Here is a 17816-nt window from a genome sequence, read left to right as displayed (position 1 = left end):
TGCGATTAGACATGACTAATCAATCTCCACAGCTGATTTGGTAGTGATGCAGGACTTCTCATGTCAAAATGGTGCACAAAAACATTACACAAGAAAAATGAGACCAAAACTAAATATGTCAGGACATTTTAAACCTTTGCAAACTGAAACCTTTTAGAGGAAAATTTAAAAACCAAAATAATGCGTTTTTCCTGCCTCATGTGACCTCTGTTCAGAATCAGTCGTGCATTAGTCAGGTGTTTCAAAGTATTAGTTTAAAGGTGATTAGATTGGAAAAATTATTTAGAAAAGATTTAAAAAATGGTTTATGTTTTTTTTCAATTAAAGTGCTAAATTAATGTGTTATAAAGGTAGATTTTTTTTTAAATGAGGTTTCATTGAAGAAATACTTTTTTTTTTGTTTAAAGAGCACTGTAACCTGATGTATAGCTGGTCAATGCAGCAGGATCTCTGCTATAGGAGGAGATGCTGTCAGTAACCTGTAGAGGGAATTTAAAGGCATGATGGCAGTGAAGTGCAAAACAACATCAAGTCACAAAAATGCCAGTTGTCTTCCCCATGACTCTTCGCACCTGCAGGCTTTGTAATAATTCAGCAATCTATGGAGGCTGTGTTTACCTTTGGATGTCAGTGTTGTGAAAAATTGCAGTCTTCTATCCTGTGTTTTTAAATTAATGTGTTGAATCAGTACTGTTTATTTGGACTATATTTGGGTCTAAACTCTTGCTCTCTCTATCAGTTATTTGGACACTTCACATTTTCTTGAGCTATATGTTAAATGTCTGTGACAAAAATGCTATACAGGAAAACAAATAAAAACTACTGGCAATTTAGGTGCAGCTTTTGCACATATTTGCTATAAAAAGGCTACAACTGCATTAGAAAGGTGATGTACAGTATTGCATGCTGTGATTTCAGATTTTGCAGATATGGACACCCGTCTGGCTGCTCAACACCAGTTTAAAATGTTTAAAGGGAAGACATTTACTTCGTCCCGTGTGGACAGCGTCAGTAGCAGCACGTCCTCACTTCAAAAATTAAAAAAAACAAAAACGGAACAACTACTGCAGTTGACATATGGGCCCATTTCATTCTGCTTTTCCACATTTGCACACTACTGAAATGGGTCTGTTTCAAGTCGCTTATGATCTGCCAGTCTCTTTGGAAGCAGGCCGTTCCTCCATTTTGGTACTGCTAGACTTCCCAGCTGTTGACACGGTCAATCATACTATTTTTCTGGGCCAAGGCCTTCCCATAAGAGGGTCCATTCTTCAGGCCTGCTGTTTTGTAGAGAAGCAAATAAGTGCCTGATGTCAGAACGTAGTGTAACTGTATCTTTATGAGCTGTGGCTTTGATGATTTCTGCTTTATCACTCAGGTCAATAGCACAGTTATTTCTATAGCATATTCAACAACCTGGCTTAATGAACATTTCGTTCAGAGAGACTCTATTTTACTGACTGTTCTGCTGTTATGTTGTGTTGAACAACCTAAAGTTTAATGTGCTAACTTTTTGAAGGTTTCATTTCAATGCCTCGTTGAAGCTCAGGTGAGACCAGCACCCGTCACAGCTGCGTTTTGCAGTCTTGTGAACGATCACTGATCTGATTCGAATGCTCAGTGCTTCTGCCAAAATCAATCAAACACAGGGTAAAATTAACAGCCACATTTATTCAACTAGCTGTTCAACAATAAGAAGGCCAACTGTGACTAAGAACAATACGTACCTGCACAAAAATGTGCAAACTGAAATGTTCTCGAGGTCCACTTGAGCAGAACACAGAAGGAAACCTCTGTTCTGCTCCTACAGAGCAGTGCAAATAATAAATACTGATACAGAAAACCTAAAATAATTTTTCCAAATATTTTGCGGCACAACAATGGCCCATAATAGATTATCCTCGGAGAGGCTGCGGCACAACACAGATAAATAGAACAGACCTACAGGTAGACCAAGTCCACAAGAGATTCTACTTTTGATAGAAATGCTCAGTGCGAGAAAAATCTGACATTTTTAATTAGGGCCAAAACAAAACAAAATTCTCCTCCCATCTCCTCTCCCCTTTAAAGGAGGTGATACTGAACTAACTCCACCACTCAAGTATGTGGACACTTTCCAATCTCTTTGGGGTTTATCATCCACGTAGACCAGGCTTGGGACGAGAAGTTTTTAACTCCAGCGCCAAGCATGACATTGTCAGCCATAATGACATCCTGTTGAGTAGCCCTGATCTAAATGACACACTCTCTATGAGGACAACGGCCCTGCCAAAAAGGTCAGAGTAATGCATGACCGTTCATGTATTTGGCAATAGTCCTTCCCCTGTTGTTGCCACATACGGCTTTAGAAGAGCTGCCCTGCCCTTGCTCGCCGAGGAAATGTCAGTTTGGGCAAGTGAATGCAACATGATCAAATGAAAACTAATGTTGCAATCACATTTAGACTTTTTTGACGTTTGCTCGTTGAGAAAAAACATCTCTTTGGGCATGGATGCACTTTTTTTTTCAAAAAGAAGTGATTTCATCAAGGTCATAAGAAAATTAATGTTGAAATCACATTTTTATTTGATTGGCGTTTGCTGGTCGAGGAAATGTCAGTTTGGGTGAGGATGCACTTTTTTTTTAAGTGAATGCAACATGATCAAATGAAAACTAATGTTGCAATCACATTTGGACTTTTTCGGCATTTGCTCGTCGATGAAATGTCAGTTTGGGTATGGATGCACTTTTTTTCAAAACAGAAGTGATCACATCAGGATGACATGAAAACTAATGTAGCAATTAAATTTATTGACGTTTGCACGTCCAGGAAATGTCAGTTTGGGCATGATGCACTTTTTTACTCTCATTACTCTCATTTCCTGTTGGACACAAAAATAAGTGAACTGTCTCCAAATCTCTGAGTAATAGTCTGAGCATGGAACAATGAGTGAGTTATAGAGAATATGAAGCTATTTATGGTTCAGAACATCTTTAGCTTTGCCCAATACGGTAATCTTCATTTAGCTTGTAATCTCGCTGTCTATTAGACCACCGAGGAACTTGGTTTCATGTCTTCTTCTAATATTTAACCCTGCAATCTGTGCGTGACTGGGTGAGGTAGAGTTTCCAAATATCTCGAGGTTGGCTTTACTCAAATTTAATGAAAACTTGTTCCTATTAAATCATTGTTCCGTATATCTCATTTCAGAGGTGATTGTATGGGTTTTATCTGCTGTTATCTTTGTGAAGTGTCCTTGAGCGGCTAGTATGATGTATAAATTAAAGGCATTGTTATAATTAATTGCTCAGTTGCCAATAACAAAGAACTACCATGATCCACAACATTGTGAATAAAAAGTTATTCTTATGACTTTACTATGGAAGCCCGTTTCTGCCTACTGTTTATTTCAGAATGTTCTCCAATAAGTAGGATTTCTCTTAAAGAGTTTTATTTTTGTTAACTATCAGAAACGGGTTTCCGTTTGCTTTCTCTTTTATAAAAGAACTGGAAGCAGATAAAAGTGTTTCATCACTTCGAAATGTTAATGTCAGGTTTTCCTGTTTGCAGGAATTATGTCAGAGCGCTCTCTTGTGACAAAAAGAAGACCTGCATCACATAATTCCAAAATGATGGAATTATGAGAGAAATTTCACTTCAAACAGTATAAAAGTAAAGTAAAACAGAAAAGAACACAACATGGACATTTTAGTACCTTAGCAAACTGACAGACTGACTTCTCTACTACACAACATACAAACTTACCCCACCCTGGGGCAGTAATGATCAAACAGGAGGCTCCTACCTCGTTGCTTAGTTAAATCGAGATGTTGACTTTGTAGTTGGGAGCTGTAACTTCATAGTAACATTCTGAAGTCAACAATGGAGAAAGCATTAATACAAGGTTTGTTTAAAGTTATTTATAGTAATATTTTCAAATAATTAATAACATAGCCCATTGACTGTTTAAAGTTATCTAGATGTGGATTTTTGTAGGGACAGTTAGTATTGGGGGTGTATTTTGTGTGTATCTCTCTCTCTTATCCATCTCATCTGTTATCTTTGCAAGTGCCTTAAATTATGTGCCAGAAATCCTCCCTGTACATCCACAAGAGTGAGAATTATTTTGTGTAATATTTGTGATGCACCCTTCTGTCTGGAGTGGAGTGTGTAGGAACAAGGAGACGAAGGCAAATTTCTCTTTAGTTGTCGGACATGTTATGAAGTAAAGAAAATTTGCTCACATCACGGGGTTGGAAAATCAGTATTCTGCTTTGGGCCTATTAAATATTGGCCATGTAGGAACTGCTCTTTGGACTTGAAGTCACTTTACTTTTCATTCTTTGGACCCATTCTATAAGCAGTGATCGTACATCTATTCTGTCACATACCCTATTCAAAATTTAATTTTGTTATTACCAGGAAAGGAAGAAAATTAGAATGACAATCACTGGTGTGCAAAACACTTTTCACATTACAAATTTTAAATCTTCTACAGAAAAGGATCCTTTTAGAAGGGTTCAAGAGTTTCAGCATTGTCGATGGGTAATTTCCAAAACTATTTGCCAGAATGTATGCAATATTTAAGAAGATATACTGTCCTGCGACACCAGAGGGAAAACTTCAACTTCAAACATCTGAATATTTTAGCTATTCTCTGTATTAATCTTGTTATCAGCAATAATTGCCCATTAATACTCTGCAATTTAAACATTCAACATTTAAATACCACTTTAGTTTCCCTGTATTTATTTCCTTTATGATCGTTACAAGAGAACATACAACCTTTTCTTTTTAAACTTTATGTGAAGACGATAGCATACATGCTTAATTATATTCATTAATACAGTCTTGAAGAAGAATCCCACCTCCATCAGAGACCAGATCACCAAAAATAAGTAGAATCTTAACGCACTACATCCCCTTTTTCTCATGTGTGCTTGGACTTGTTGCATTGTTGATTAATCAGTTCAGGAAATTTTGCTCAGCAATAATTCCAGGGAGAAAACAGCTGATTTCTTCTGTGAGCTCATAATATTCTTGTTTCTCTTCTGTTCTGAGTTCCATTTCTTTTCTTAGCTCTGCTTTTCCATTTTCTTCTTTTATGTCCTCTTCTGTGAGTTCAGCTTCAGTAACTTTTTCTTTTTTATGTCTGGAGCTGTTCAGCAATAATAATTCCAGGGAGAAAACAGATTCCTCCATTCAATTTGTTCTGTGAGTTCAACTTCATGTTCCTCTTCTGCCAGCTCTAATCAGCTTCTTCCTTTTCTTCTGTGATTTGATCATCCTCATGTTTTTCTTCTCTGAGTTCAACTTCATCTTTTGCTGTGATTTCATTTTCATCATCTTCTGTCAAGTCATCATCTATGCTTTCATCTTCTGTTGGCACATCTGTGCTTCCATCTTCTATGGGGTCATCTTTCCATGTGTGGGTGGGCTGCTTGCTCACCTCCTGATTTATCACTTCAGTAAAGGTTTTAATGTCTGTGGTTAAAAAGAGCTCCAGTTTTTCCTTCAGCTGGTGGATGACAAGAAAAGAATCATGGTCATTTCTGGAAGAAACTACTAAAATTGTTCACGTATATGGCAGTTCAATAACATACCTCATCTTCTTCACAAGACTGAAGGACATTCAGTCTTATTTCCCTAATTTTCCTAATAGCAACCTGCAAAACAAAGGTAGCAACACATCCAAAAAAATGATTCAGTTCTCAAGGTGGGGGTAAAAAGTTCATATATTATCTGCTGATATCAGTGAGGGTTTAGGAGATGAAAGAAATGAAAAGAAACTGAATTATTCAGCAGAATCCTCACAAACTGGCAGATGCATAAGTGTAAATAAGTTTTAACCTGCTGCTTCAGAAACTGTCTGAGTTGTTCCTTTTCTCTCAGCAGATCGAATTCTGTTTTCAGTCCTTCATTTTCTTCTCCCAGTGTCTCTGCCAACTTGGCATCAATGTCTTCAGAAGACTTATTAGTCTTCAGCTAACTCTGCAGCTAGGAGGTAACGGCAAGAAGTTCATTGTTTAACAGGGTAATTTGTGACATGACATTAATGGAGTACTTCTCGTCACCTCAACTGGGACATACCTCAACTTTCGCCTGCTGGAGGACGACAGCTTGAATCTTCAAGAGCTCTGTCTCCTCTTGGAGGCAGATTAGAAGCTGGAAGATGACAGATGAGAAGTAGTAAGTTGTAAATACTTTCAGTTTTGAGGCTGTTATTGGAAATCTAATAAAATACTTAAATGTTTGGATTTTCAGAATAGCCCAAGACTCACTTTGAATGTGAATTCATTGTATACAGAGCAATTCTCATTGGAACAATTTCAAGTTCATATCCAATAGGATATCCTTCCACGTGCCTTAAAATAACAACATGGAATGATGCTGTGCAAATGTAAATGTTTAACTTTCTGCTGCACATCCTCAATCATTTTTTGGTTTCCATCCAGCTCTTCAATCAGCTTCTCCACTTTAGCTTCTGCTGATTGCTGTAGTTCTGCCGCTGGGAGAAGACAGAAAAAGATTTTCAGTGCTTATCCTACAATGGATTATTTGTAGATGACAAACAAGCAAATGTGATAACACTCTGAATCTTTTTAGAACTGATATAGTGTGGACATGTCCTTCGCTTCAGAAATAGGGGCCCGAAGTGGGCCTGGAAGTTGACCTTTAGTATAATATGTGTATCATTGTTGACAACCATGCTTTGTATTACCAGAATGAGAGGGGAAACGAGGTTACCTGGCCCTTATTTACCTGTGTTTTCCAAGTTTTCAGCAGAAGCCAGTCCATCTCTTGCTCTTCACACTTATTGTGGTGTAATGAGGTGTTGTCCTGTTGTCTCTGAGGTCCTGCAGTAACATTCATCATATATTGAGTACATTATATTCAATATGTGAAGATTTGTGGGTTGTTGTGTTCATCTGTACTGTTTTGGGCTGGATATATTGTTAATAACAAGGGGGGGAAAGCATTTGGAGCGTGCTTATATAATAACAGTGTAAGAGCGCTGCTACTTGGTTCAGCCTATTAAATGTCAAAGAATAATGTTACAAAAAATTTAAATGAATATGTTCTTCCCTTTGCTATACTGATTTGCATAAGTATATTGTAGCCTTCCTTGTGAGAGTGAGTGTCAAGAGTTTCAGAAAGCTGGTTATGACTTACCTGATAAGTCGCGTGATTTTGATGTTACAATGGCTGTTTATTAGCTCAAAGAAAAATGTCTGTATCTGTTTACATCTAAGAATGTAACAAATGCCTATGATATAAAAGCTCCTGGGCCTTTCTTGTCAGACTGGTGCTTTCATGTCAGACTTGAAAGTCAGCCTTTAATCTACATTTACTTTGATGTATGAGATAGGGGCGTGGCCAGGACTATTTTCATTTACTTCAAATGAATCCCAGCGACCCTAATATTTAAGTTCTTCCCAATCACACCTCTCCAGGTCACACTGTCGCTGCCAACGTGAGCATTGAAGTCACCCAGGAGGACGAGCGAACCCCCAGAAGGAGCACTCTCTAGCACTCCCTCTAAGGACTCCAAAAAGGGTGGTTACACTGAACTGCTGTTTGGGCCATAGGCACAAACAACAGTCAGGATCCGTCCCCCCACCCCAAGGCGAAGGGAGGCTACCCTCTCATCCACCGGGGTAAAATCCAATATACAGGCACTGAGCTAGGGAGCAACGAGAATTGCCACCCCTGCCCGAGTGGTAGAGAGTCCAACCCCTCTCGAGAAGACTGGTTCCAGAGCCCTTGCTGTGCGTCCAGGTGAGGCCGACTATATCTAGTCAGAACTTCTCAACCTCACACACCAGCTCAGGCTCCTTTCCCATCAGAGTGGTGACATTCCATGTCCCTAGAGTCAGTTTATGCAGCCGGGGATCAGAACGCCAAGGTCCGTGCCTTCGGCCGCCACCCAACACACAATGCACCCGACCCCCTTGGCCCCTCCTGCAGGTGGTGAGCCCACGGGAAGGGGGTCCCATGTTGCCTCTTCGGGCTCCATGGGCAGAGGTCCGGCCACCAGGCACTCGCCAACGTGCCCCACCCCCAGGCCTGGTTCCAGGAAGGGGCCCCGGTGACCGGCATCCGGGCAAGGGAAACTTGAGACCAATGTTTTTACTCGTCATAAGGGGGTCTTGGGCTACGCTTTGTCTGGTCCCTCACCTAGGACCTGTTTGCCATGGGTGGCCCTACCAGGAACATAAAGCCCCAGATAATGGAGCTCCTAGGATCATTGGGACACGCAAACCCCCCCACGATAAGGTGGTAGCCCAGGAGGGGATGATGAGGACATCTTCACACTAAAACTAAAAATGATTATATAATATAGAACATCCATGTTAAGGTCTTGAGTTGTAATAATTTTTATTTCGTAATTTACTGTTTATCAGTATCGCCATCATTGTTACATCATATATACTCGCGTTTGTTTGTTACTATTTGGTTAACATTTTGACATTACTGTAACCTTACCACAGTATTATGTGATCACCTGTTCTGTTAGTTTTACAAATTTTATTGTTGAAACCAAATATTAATATATATCATCTCAAAAACTGATTGTCCAGAATTAAATGTGTGCTCGTGGCAACCCCCACAAGCTTCTAGTTTGGACTGAGGGGCTGGAATGAGGGTATAAATGGATTTGAATTTTTTGAGCCACTCTCGTCTGGCAGAAGACTGAGGTGCATCAAGACCAAAACTTCCCGTCACCAAAACAGCTTCTTTCCCACCGCCACCCCCACAGACATTGCCCCCGCCCCCTCCCCAAGTAAGAGACTCTATGGGCCCGCTGCAATATAGCAGCACCATCACCCTGCATAAGACGCTTTCACTTTCTTATACGGGACTTTAAATATGCTTATTGTATTGTAAAAATAAATAAATAAATAAATGTGTGTGTGTGTGTGTGTGTGTACACGAAATCAAAGTTTAAAAACTATTTTGTGTTGCTGTTTTAACAGTTGCTATCATAGCATCCTTGTATATAGTATGGAACCTGTGATTGGGATTAGGACATCACAAGACTGGTTCAGATCATATTTAGAACATGTTCTTGATGTTTCCTCTTTATATCGTAGTATTAGTAAAGGTGTTTGACGAGGTTCTGTATTTAGATGTCATGGCTTCCTCTCCTCTCAAGGTTTCTTCCTGTTAAAGTGGAGTATTCCGGCATCACTGTAGCTTGTTGATGGTCAGCTCCTGGGTTTCTGTGAAGCACCTAGAGACAATTTTGATTGTAACAGACACTATACAAAGATGAAATTATCTGATGTGGTGCACTTGGAACCCCATAACAAACAATGGCAAAAACAATAGTCATGGAAATAAAGGAAGACACTTGTATGGCATTACTGCATTGGTTGGAACAGTAAGGTGTTCTCATATCAAATATTAAATCATGGGAAAGTGTCAAGATGGGAAATTTGATAGTTGCAGACGAGAAACCCCATAACACATGCGATCATGAAATATAAGAGGCATGGAGTGTGTGTGTGCGTGTGTGTGTGTGCGTGTTGCTCTCAAAATCTAAATATTAATTAGACTGTAGACCATTGCAGTTATCATCACCGGCCACAGGGTGGCAGTTATGCATAGTTTGCTCCCGTCGTAGAATCTCAGAGAAGAAGAAGACTTCCGTTCCACAAACTGGGTCGATATTGAGAGCAGAAATGCTGTCAAGGGTTACACAGTTAAGACCCTCCCTTTCGAAATTATTATTTTATCCTCCTTCTCGGTTTGTCTCTAACACTAAATCAAGCGGCGCCGCTGCGTCCTCTGTTGTGCCGGAGCTGCACCACGCAGCGAAGCCAGTGGAACACGGCGAGGTCAGCCCGTATGTCAAGGTGAGTTCCTTTTAATAATAGGAATAAGTGCTTACTATGCGAGCAAATACAAGTTCTTTTCATACTGTCAGTTTTTCCTGATCTATTTAACTCAAATGTGTCCTAAACCAATGGCGCCTGCCTCCATTTCGGGTTAAATGTAGCTCGTTGTGGTGAAAGCTCATAGCGCCAGAGCAACTCAGCATTTCCTGTATAAACGTGAGGATGCATCCGGCCAGTTTTCAAAACAAAAACCCTCACACTGTTAACCAAATCATGCTTTAAAAAAGGGGATCTATTTCTTCAAGGTTTGTCAATATATATAGAACGTGGTATTATTAAAAGTGAACGATAATAATGTCTGCTTTGCTGCAGAACCACAGGTCATCAGTGAGTCCAGTGCTTTTGCGCAAACCCTTCATGCTTCTACGTTAATATTGTAGTTAATTACCTGTTCTTGTGGGGATGAAGATGAAGTTTATCCGTTTTCAATCATCCTTTTTAAAGACCTTTAACTTTTTGGTATCCAACGACTGTGGGCACATTTCATGTTTGACATCTTTGCCTTTTCCACATGATCACTGTTTGCTGAGCTTCGAGCAAAACATCCATATTTCGCACATGCTGTTAACATGTTGGCCTCTTTGGTTGACAGAATCCAGATTACCATGGCTTCTCCAGTGACCCTGTGGTGGATGAATGGAATATGAGGATTGCTTTCTTTTTTGGAATTTCTGTGGCTCTTGTGATTGGAGGAACATTTATTCATTACTTACCAGATCATGGGTGAGTTTTTTTGTTTTCTGTGTAATGAAACATGTTCTGAAATGTACAAATATCAAGATGACTGCGTTGTCACGGTCTTTTGAAACAAGCCATTTTTTGAAACCTGATACCGTATTTTCTGGACTATGGCTGTTTCCGAAACCACACACTCGTTCCCTACTCGCTACATGGGGGACGTGGATTGAGTGAACTACGTAGCGCACTCAATTTAAAGTTAGTATTCGAACAACGGTGTCATTTACGGCTAAAGTGAAAGAATTTGACGCTTTAGTATGAAATGTGAAACAAACAGTGGACAATATGTACATTTGTAAGTCATCTCTCCTTGTTTACCCGCCATTGATTGATTGTCACGTGATACCGTAAAGGCTGATGGGATATATTTTCCCAGTTAGGGTGCATCAGTTGTACACTACCTTTCGCAGTGCATTGTGGGATACATTGAGTGCACTAGATAGGGTACAGCGATGCTCACTAACATTTCGGACACTTTTTCAAAATGGCGTCCACACTATTGAGTGCACTATGTAGGGTATAGGGGGTGGTTTCGGAAACAGCCTATATGTTGCTCCGGAGTTTAAGTCACACTAGCCAAAAAATGCATAATAAATAAGAAAAATAGATATATAAGTCGCACTGGACTATAAGTCGCATTTTGGGGGGAAATTTATTTGATAAAATCCGAGACCATGAACATACATTTCATCTTGAAAGGCAATTTAAAATAATAATGGATTAGCAATAGGGTTACGGTATGCTCACATAACCAATTCAGCTACATGACCCACAACGAACTGAGTACGTGTCTGCTTTGTTAACGTAACATATTAACAGATATTCAGATAACTATAGCATAAAGAACATCCGAGCAAGTTTACCAAACAATCAAGTCTAACTCCATAGACGAAGCACCGCTTCTTCTTCTGCGTCGCTAAAGGAACTCGTTCCTCATGTACACACGCCTAGAGCGCCCTCTAATTCTGTAATGTATTTATTTCACATATAAGTCACTCCGGAGTACAAGTCGCACCCCCTGACAAACTATGAAAAAAATGCGACTTGTAGTCCGGAAAATACGGTAAATATGTCAGTTTAATTTCTGTGTAAAATTAAAATTAATTGTGTGTGTGTGTGTGTCTCACATTCCAGCATGCGTCAGTGGGCTAGAAGAGAGGCAGAACGTCTAATCCTGCAGAGAGAGAAAGCAGGTCTTCCTCTCATAGAGGAGAACTACTACGACCCCAACACGATTTTACAGCCCACAGCTGAAGAGTCGTAGGATGTATTTACCTATATACCCTTCATGACTTCATGATTATTGTATTTCATTGTCAAAATAAATGATTATTGTGTGGAACATGATTTGTAACTAGGCTACAGTATAGCAAATAACTACAATGTCTACAGGAATTAGTCAGTTTCCATTTCTCTGGTTAATTTTCATTGTTTTTCACTTAAACTCTTAACTGGTCAATCAGCTATTTAAAATAAAGGGGCATATTGGTGAGTAATGAGTATATGCCAGACAAAAATGAGCCCATTGGCATAGTTTATTGTAGAGACTTTACAGCAGTGAAATAATTCAAAATGTATCGCAACGACATGAAGTGAGTGATGTCCATTGGGTGGGGTTCCTGGAGGGAAGTGACAGGTGTAATTTCAGACAAAAAAATAGCTGTCAACAGAAAAAGATTATAGACACTTGAATGTTGGTGTTCTAGAGGCGGTGGACATGTTCTCCTCAGGAACGCTCCATCAAAGAGATTCTGAAACTCTTGTTTTTAAGTATTCACATTTGCCAAACCCGTCAGGTGGGTCCAGCAGCTCGTCATCAGCTAGGAGACATAAATCTCAGAGGAGCTTGAGTCATTGGTTGGCTGCTCAGAGGTAGCCAGCGTGTGTGTGCAGGAGCGTAGCATCGACCAGGCTTCTCTCCAGGGGTAAATCCAGCGAAAAATCAGCAGGCAGGCCCTGTGGGCGCTGCCGAGGGGGGCGCCCCGCCCTCTGAGCAATGGGCAGCTCCGAATGGTGCGCTGGGAGGGGAGCTGAGAAGAAATACGAATGGAGGAGTGCCTGTAGATGACACCTCTCGTCAGTATCAAGCAAGCAAGTGCAGTCAGAGACAGGTCCCAGCCTAACTTTACATTAAAGGAAAAAAAACCCCTGTTCAACAGACAAATAACAGTTATCTACTCAACCAAAAAAGCATTGGCCTCAGAAATAGGACAGAAACCTGCCAGGAACAAACTTCAGAAGCCACGCTGGTTTAAAGACCAACTCTTAGACGTTACCTGTCGGGCTGAGCAGCGCTGTTTGGATGGATAAACCAGGAACTTGTGGAGCAGGTCAACAGCCTGAGGTGATGCATCGGGAACAATATCATCCAAAGGGATTGCTGGATTCTCTTTAAAGGTAATTTTGCTATAATCGGGTAGCTCCACAATCTCCTGCAGAGAAATGTTCACCATAAAAATAAGCCAGAGAGGTCGCATTCAAATTCAAAGAGGTTGGTGACTCTTACCGGCCAGCTTTCTTGAGTTGGCGTTCCCAGCATTCTGAGGACACAGCAGAGTTGTTCAATGTCATTCTCTCCAGGAAATAAAGGGGACGAGTTCAACAGCTCGCCGAAAATACAGCCCACTGCCCTGAAACACAGGCACATAATGGTTGTTTAAGCTCTGAACTACAATAATATAGAATACGATAAGAAATAACTAAAATGAATGAGATCAGGAATGGGAAAATCCACTCCTACCAGGCAGAATCAGCTATCACCAAGGGAAGTTGAACCCCCCCTGCCCCCGTAGGATAGAAAACCCGGCTTTAATCTGCTTCACTGTTCCAAACTAAAGATGACTATATTTACAGTATTAACACTCCTTTTTTTCATTAAATAGATGAAGAGTCTCTCACCACAGGTCAACTCCCTCGTTGTACTTCCTGGCTCCATACAGCAGCTCTGGAGCTCTGTACCATCTGGGTACACCCACACACACACACGCACGCACGCAGTCAGAGTCCATGTGAGGATGGAAGACAACATGCCATTGCCTCGCTGCATTGAGCTAGATTAGCCATTATCACATAGATCTGAGCTACCTGGTGGCCACCTGGTGGCTGTACAGTCTCTCTCTCTGCTCACTGAACAATCGAGCCAAGCCGAAATCTGCAATCTTGAGATGACCCGAAAAGCTGATGAGAAGGTTTGCTGGCTTCAGGTCCTACACACACACACACACACAAAAGTATATAATGGTAGTTCAACATTACAGCAGGCTGCCATTCTAATCTCTATTTCTAATTATCTGTCTGTAAAGGTTTATTGTACCAAAGATGAGACTCTTTTGATGTGGGAGAGACTTCTTGCTTACTAAAGAGAGAATCGTGTTTGCATATATATAGCAACACCTATATATAGAACATCAGGTCAGCCATCTACTGTGACCGTGTCCTCATGAAATCCACTCGTTGATTCAGTCTCCATTTGTAGAAGTAATCCTTTCTTTACCTTCAGCTTTTATATTTTCATCCAGAATTAGATGGAATTTTTTTTAATTCCTTCTTCCATCTTCCCATGAAATGCAGCCTTACTCATTGTTACTACACTCGTAGGCGTTACTCATTTTCAGAGTGCTAGTTGACCGCGTAGAGGGACCCTTTGTTGCTGACTGAGGTCCCAGACTGACTATGAGGCCTTGACGTTTGCATCACCTGGTCTGTTTCCTATAGTGATTGTAGTCATGATCTTAACAGGCTAATAAATGTCTGATTCTTTAATCAATCTAGGAATAAAACTAGCCTGGCATCACCGTTCTGCTTTCAGGGTCCTGCTTTACCCTTATTATCTTTAAAATTTTACCAAAAAAAAGTATATTGGAGAGTTTTCATGGCATCATGTCATTTAGAGCTCTTCCACTTGTTTAACGCTCAGTGTCAACGTAGATTTTATCAAGTGTTTTTACGAGTGTGAAAGAGAGGAAACTCACCCGATGCATGATGTTGTTCTGATGCAGGAAAGCCACACCTTTAAGTAGCATTAGCATGTAGCTTTTGACGTGGGCTGGTGTCAGGGGGCAATCAGTGTTCCGTATTACCTCAGAGAGGTCAGACACCATGAAGTCAAACACCAGCACAAAGCCAGTACCATGAGGGAAAACCCCCTTGAGCTTCACAACCTGCAACGACAGCGGACGGTGGTGCTGACGTCCACATTCTGACCCAAACCTTCAGCACCCAGACACCTACATGCTCATTGTCCTCAATCTCTTGCAGGGCTCTGATCTCCCTCAAAGCCTGGTTCGGGATGCCATCCTCCAGCCTTCTCAGGGACACTTTCTTCAGCGCCACAGTCTCCCCTGTCTGGCACAAAACCAAAGTGCAAAGCTGTCAGTAAAAAAGTTTACAATTTAGAAAAAGACTCAAGATGCATCTCTGAAATCTTCCATCACTAGTGTATAATATGGGAATCATGTATGGGATACATATATCTGGTTGTATTGCAGTAGAAGGGAAAAGTGTTCCTGAAGGTTTTTAGTCCAGTACAAACTGAAGAGCTTTAGGTCAAGTATCTGGTTATTATGACAAACAATAATGAATACGAATTCATTTTAAACTTGCACTGACTGGAATATAAAGAGGAATAAGCTCCCCTGGATACTAACAAAGTTCTGTCTTTTCTTGAACCTTTAGTTCCCTTTTAGGGTCACGGGGAGGGTGCACATATAGGTGAAGGCAGGGTCCAGCCCTGGATGGGCCCCCAGCTGATCACAGGGCCATCTGTGAGCATTTTGTGGGTACCTTGCTCAAGGGTACCTCTGCGGTGCTCTGAAAGTGTTCTGGCACCTTCCCCTACTAACAGAGCTACCAAGGGATTGAACCAAGAACCCTCCTCTTCTCAGCCCAGTTCCCAACAGACAGCAGTCTAACACAGTTCCATTAATGCCAATTACAACATCCGATAGTTGAAATAGCATATGCTGGTCAGTAGCAAAACCAGATCCCTGAGAGGGGTCAGTCCTCCGAAACAGACCTGTAGTCTACAAGGGACAGGTTGATATTAGCAAAATGTTCATAAACCCTCCCCTGAAGTCATCTAATGACTGTGTAGTAATTTCAGAGATAAAATAAACTAGAAAAACAACAAGCTGTCCTACAAACACAGAAGCAAGCTTTGGTTCATTACAACAGACTTGTGTATCAAAGAGGACAGATCATTCACCTAATGAGCATCATATGTTAAAAAAAACCCAAAGCTATGATAAAGGGACTGGCAATAAATCAATATCTTCAGGGGAACATCCTCTGTTTTGAGAGTAGAAAGGTTATTGATCCTGATCCCATTGTTATGATGGGTGGAAGAACATTACGTATTGTCAAATTCTTTAACTAAACTGTGTAGCAACCAGTCCATAAACAAACTATAGTGATCATCTGAGCCAAATGGAAGCAGAAAATATTTCTTCGTGATAATCTGAAATAGTTTATCCATGATCACAGCAGGAGTTACCTCGATCTGTTTAGCCTTGAAGACAATGCCGTGAGCTCCTTCTCCAATATGACCTAGAATGCTGTATTGTTCCATCGATGACGCAGCCCAAACTGTGGGACCGTCTGAACTATTCTAATATATACATAAAAATACAAGCTTGACAATTAACCTAAACCAAGCTGATTCACTGAGAGAATATTTTACCTGCACTATATTTAATTCAATACAATATTGAGTTGACCTGCAACCAGGAGGGGCTGCTTTTTAATAGAATGCCGCAGGATAGTTTTATAATAAGCTTCAAAATAAGGGGACGGACATTTCAGATTGGAAATCCAGATTTTGTAGCGTTCAGTAAGAATACTGAGTCAACTCCATAGTAACACACGGACGTCAACACCGCATCGTAGAAGACGTTAATTCTAGGTTATTCAAAGATATTTATGGTTACTGAGTAATATCCTCAAATAATGCCTAATATAGCCCAGTAACAGCTACTTTAGCTGGACGTGGACATCTTTGTAGAGACAACTAAAGCGATAAATGCTCCCTATACGTCCACAGGACCGAGAATTGTTTTGGTGCTCTTCTTCTTTCTTTCTTCTTCTAATATTTGGGACGCGTTGCCGCCCCCTGGCGGTCTACCGCGTGTAATGCTACGTTCCAGTTATCTCGGAAATCGGTGCTGGGAATGACGTCACGGCCGACTTCTGCAACTTTCAATCTATCTTGTTCATACGATGGTGTCCTCTGTCCTTGTCTGTCTGTGTGTTTGCCTCCCTCGTTCTCTGCTTTGGGTTAGGAAAAATATTTAAATCTGTTACATTCTTCACTGAGATGCATTTTGTCTCTTGTATAGAATGTTAAATGTGCTGCAGCCTATGCAGTGAATTATATTGAAGACTGGAACAGAGTGATAGATCATGCTGACCACACTTTTGCGCACCATTTCCATGTCACCAAGCCCCAGTTTGAATATCTTGTGGTGAAGCTGCAGGACAATGGTTTGGAATGACAATACAGTCAAGGTGTACCAGAAGTCCCTGCAACAAAAAAGGTGCTGATATTCCCAAACAGCTTTCATGAGAATGCATAAATTAGACATGTCACAGTTTACAGCACACAGGATCACACAACAACCGCGATAGGATTCCACAATAGGATTGTGCTTCATCAAATGTTTTCCTGACAAACAGGTGACTGTCCCAAGCCATTTGTTCTTCTTATTCTTGACTTCAATGACAGCAATAAGACATGAGGTAGAAATATAAGACATTATAATAAGATGTTTACAAAAAATGTGCATGCAAATAAAAAGGTGCAAAATCTTTTCCAAACTGAGAAAACTGGGAAATGTTAATCACATGCATTACAAGTACACCATCTTATAATTTATCTATGAGCTGAGACATCAGGCCCTCAAAGCCCTGCTGTGCTGACTTAAGTTGCATCAGCAACTCCTCATGGTGCCTCTGTGCTTCTTCATGGCGGTGCTGACTGGCCTCCTCCGACTCACGGAGGAACTGGAGAATGTCATCCGCTTCCCGTCGACGCTTATGAGGCCGTGTGGGAGCTGTAGTAGTAGTGGAACAGGACGCCTCCGTTGGAGGCGCCATTACACCAGAAGGTCCAAGCACCTCTGGTCTTCTTATGTCCACCCCGGCTGATGTGCCAACCACAGGAAAGACAACATCGTGGTGCTCTCCCAGAATGTCATCCATCT

At 40.9% G+C, this 17816-nt stretch overlaps 2 protein-coding genes and 1 long non-coding RNA gene across 3 annotated transcripts; 2 read left to right on the top strand and 1 right to left on the bottom strand.

Annotated features, from left to right (window-relative positions):
• The first annotated feature begins 125 nt into the window (after positions 1-125).
• LOC115249230 (uncharacterized) lies at positions 126-7258 on the top strand. Its single transcript, XR_003887925.1, has 3 exons — positions 126-2991; positions 3551-3884; positions 5876-7258. It is a non-coding gene; the product is annotated as an uncharacterized lncRNA (long non-coding RNA).
• Positions 7259-9585: 2327 nt separating this feature from the next.
• Positions 9586-11964, top strand: ndufb11 (NADH:ubiquinone oxidoreductase subunit B11). The gene is made up of 3 exons (XM_003962887.3): positions 9586-9840; positions 10475-10605; positions 11755-11964. Exons 1-3 carry the CDS (start codon positions 9667-9669, stop codon positions 11882-11884), a joined length of 435 nt encoding a protein of 144 aa, XP_003962936.1. The 5' UTR covers positions 9586-9666; the 3' UTR covers positions 11885-11964.
• A 168-nt stretch (positions 11965-12132) lies between these two features.
• cdk20 (cyclin dependent kinase 20) lies at positions 12133-16710 on the bottom strand. The gene is made up of 8 exons (XM_003962903.3): positions 16112-16710; positions 14851-14964; positions 14592-14780; positions 13705-13826; positions 13519-13581; positions 13127-13250; positions 12897-13052; positions 12133-12678 (listed from the first exon to the last, which is right to left on the bottom strand). The coding sequence occupies exons 1-8, from the start codon at positions 16184-16186 to the stop codon at positions 12487-12489; spliced, it is 1035 nt and encodes a 344-aa protein (XP_003962952.1). The 5' UTR covers positions 16187-16710; the 3' UTR covers positions 12133-12486.
• Between the last annotated feature and the right edge of the window lie 1106 nt (positions 16711-17816).

The sequence above is a fragment of the Takifugu rubripes genome, chromosome 3 (genome assembly GCF_901000725.2).
Source record: "Takifugu rubripes chromosome 3, fTakRub1.2, whole genome shotgun sequence".
Taxonomy (NCBI): domain Eukaryota; kingdom Metazoa; phylum Chordata; class Actinopteri; order Tetraodontiformes; family Tetraodontidae; genus Takifugu; species Takifugu rubripes.
The sequence above is the reverse complement of the archived record's forward strand: the minus strand, read 5'-3'. Positions and strand labels throughout refer to the sequence as shown.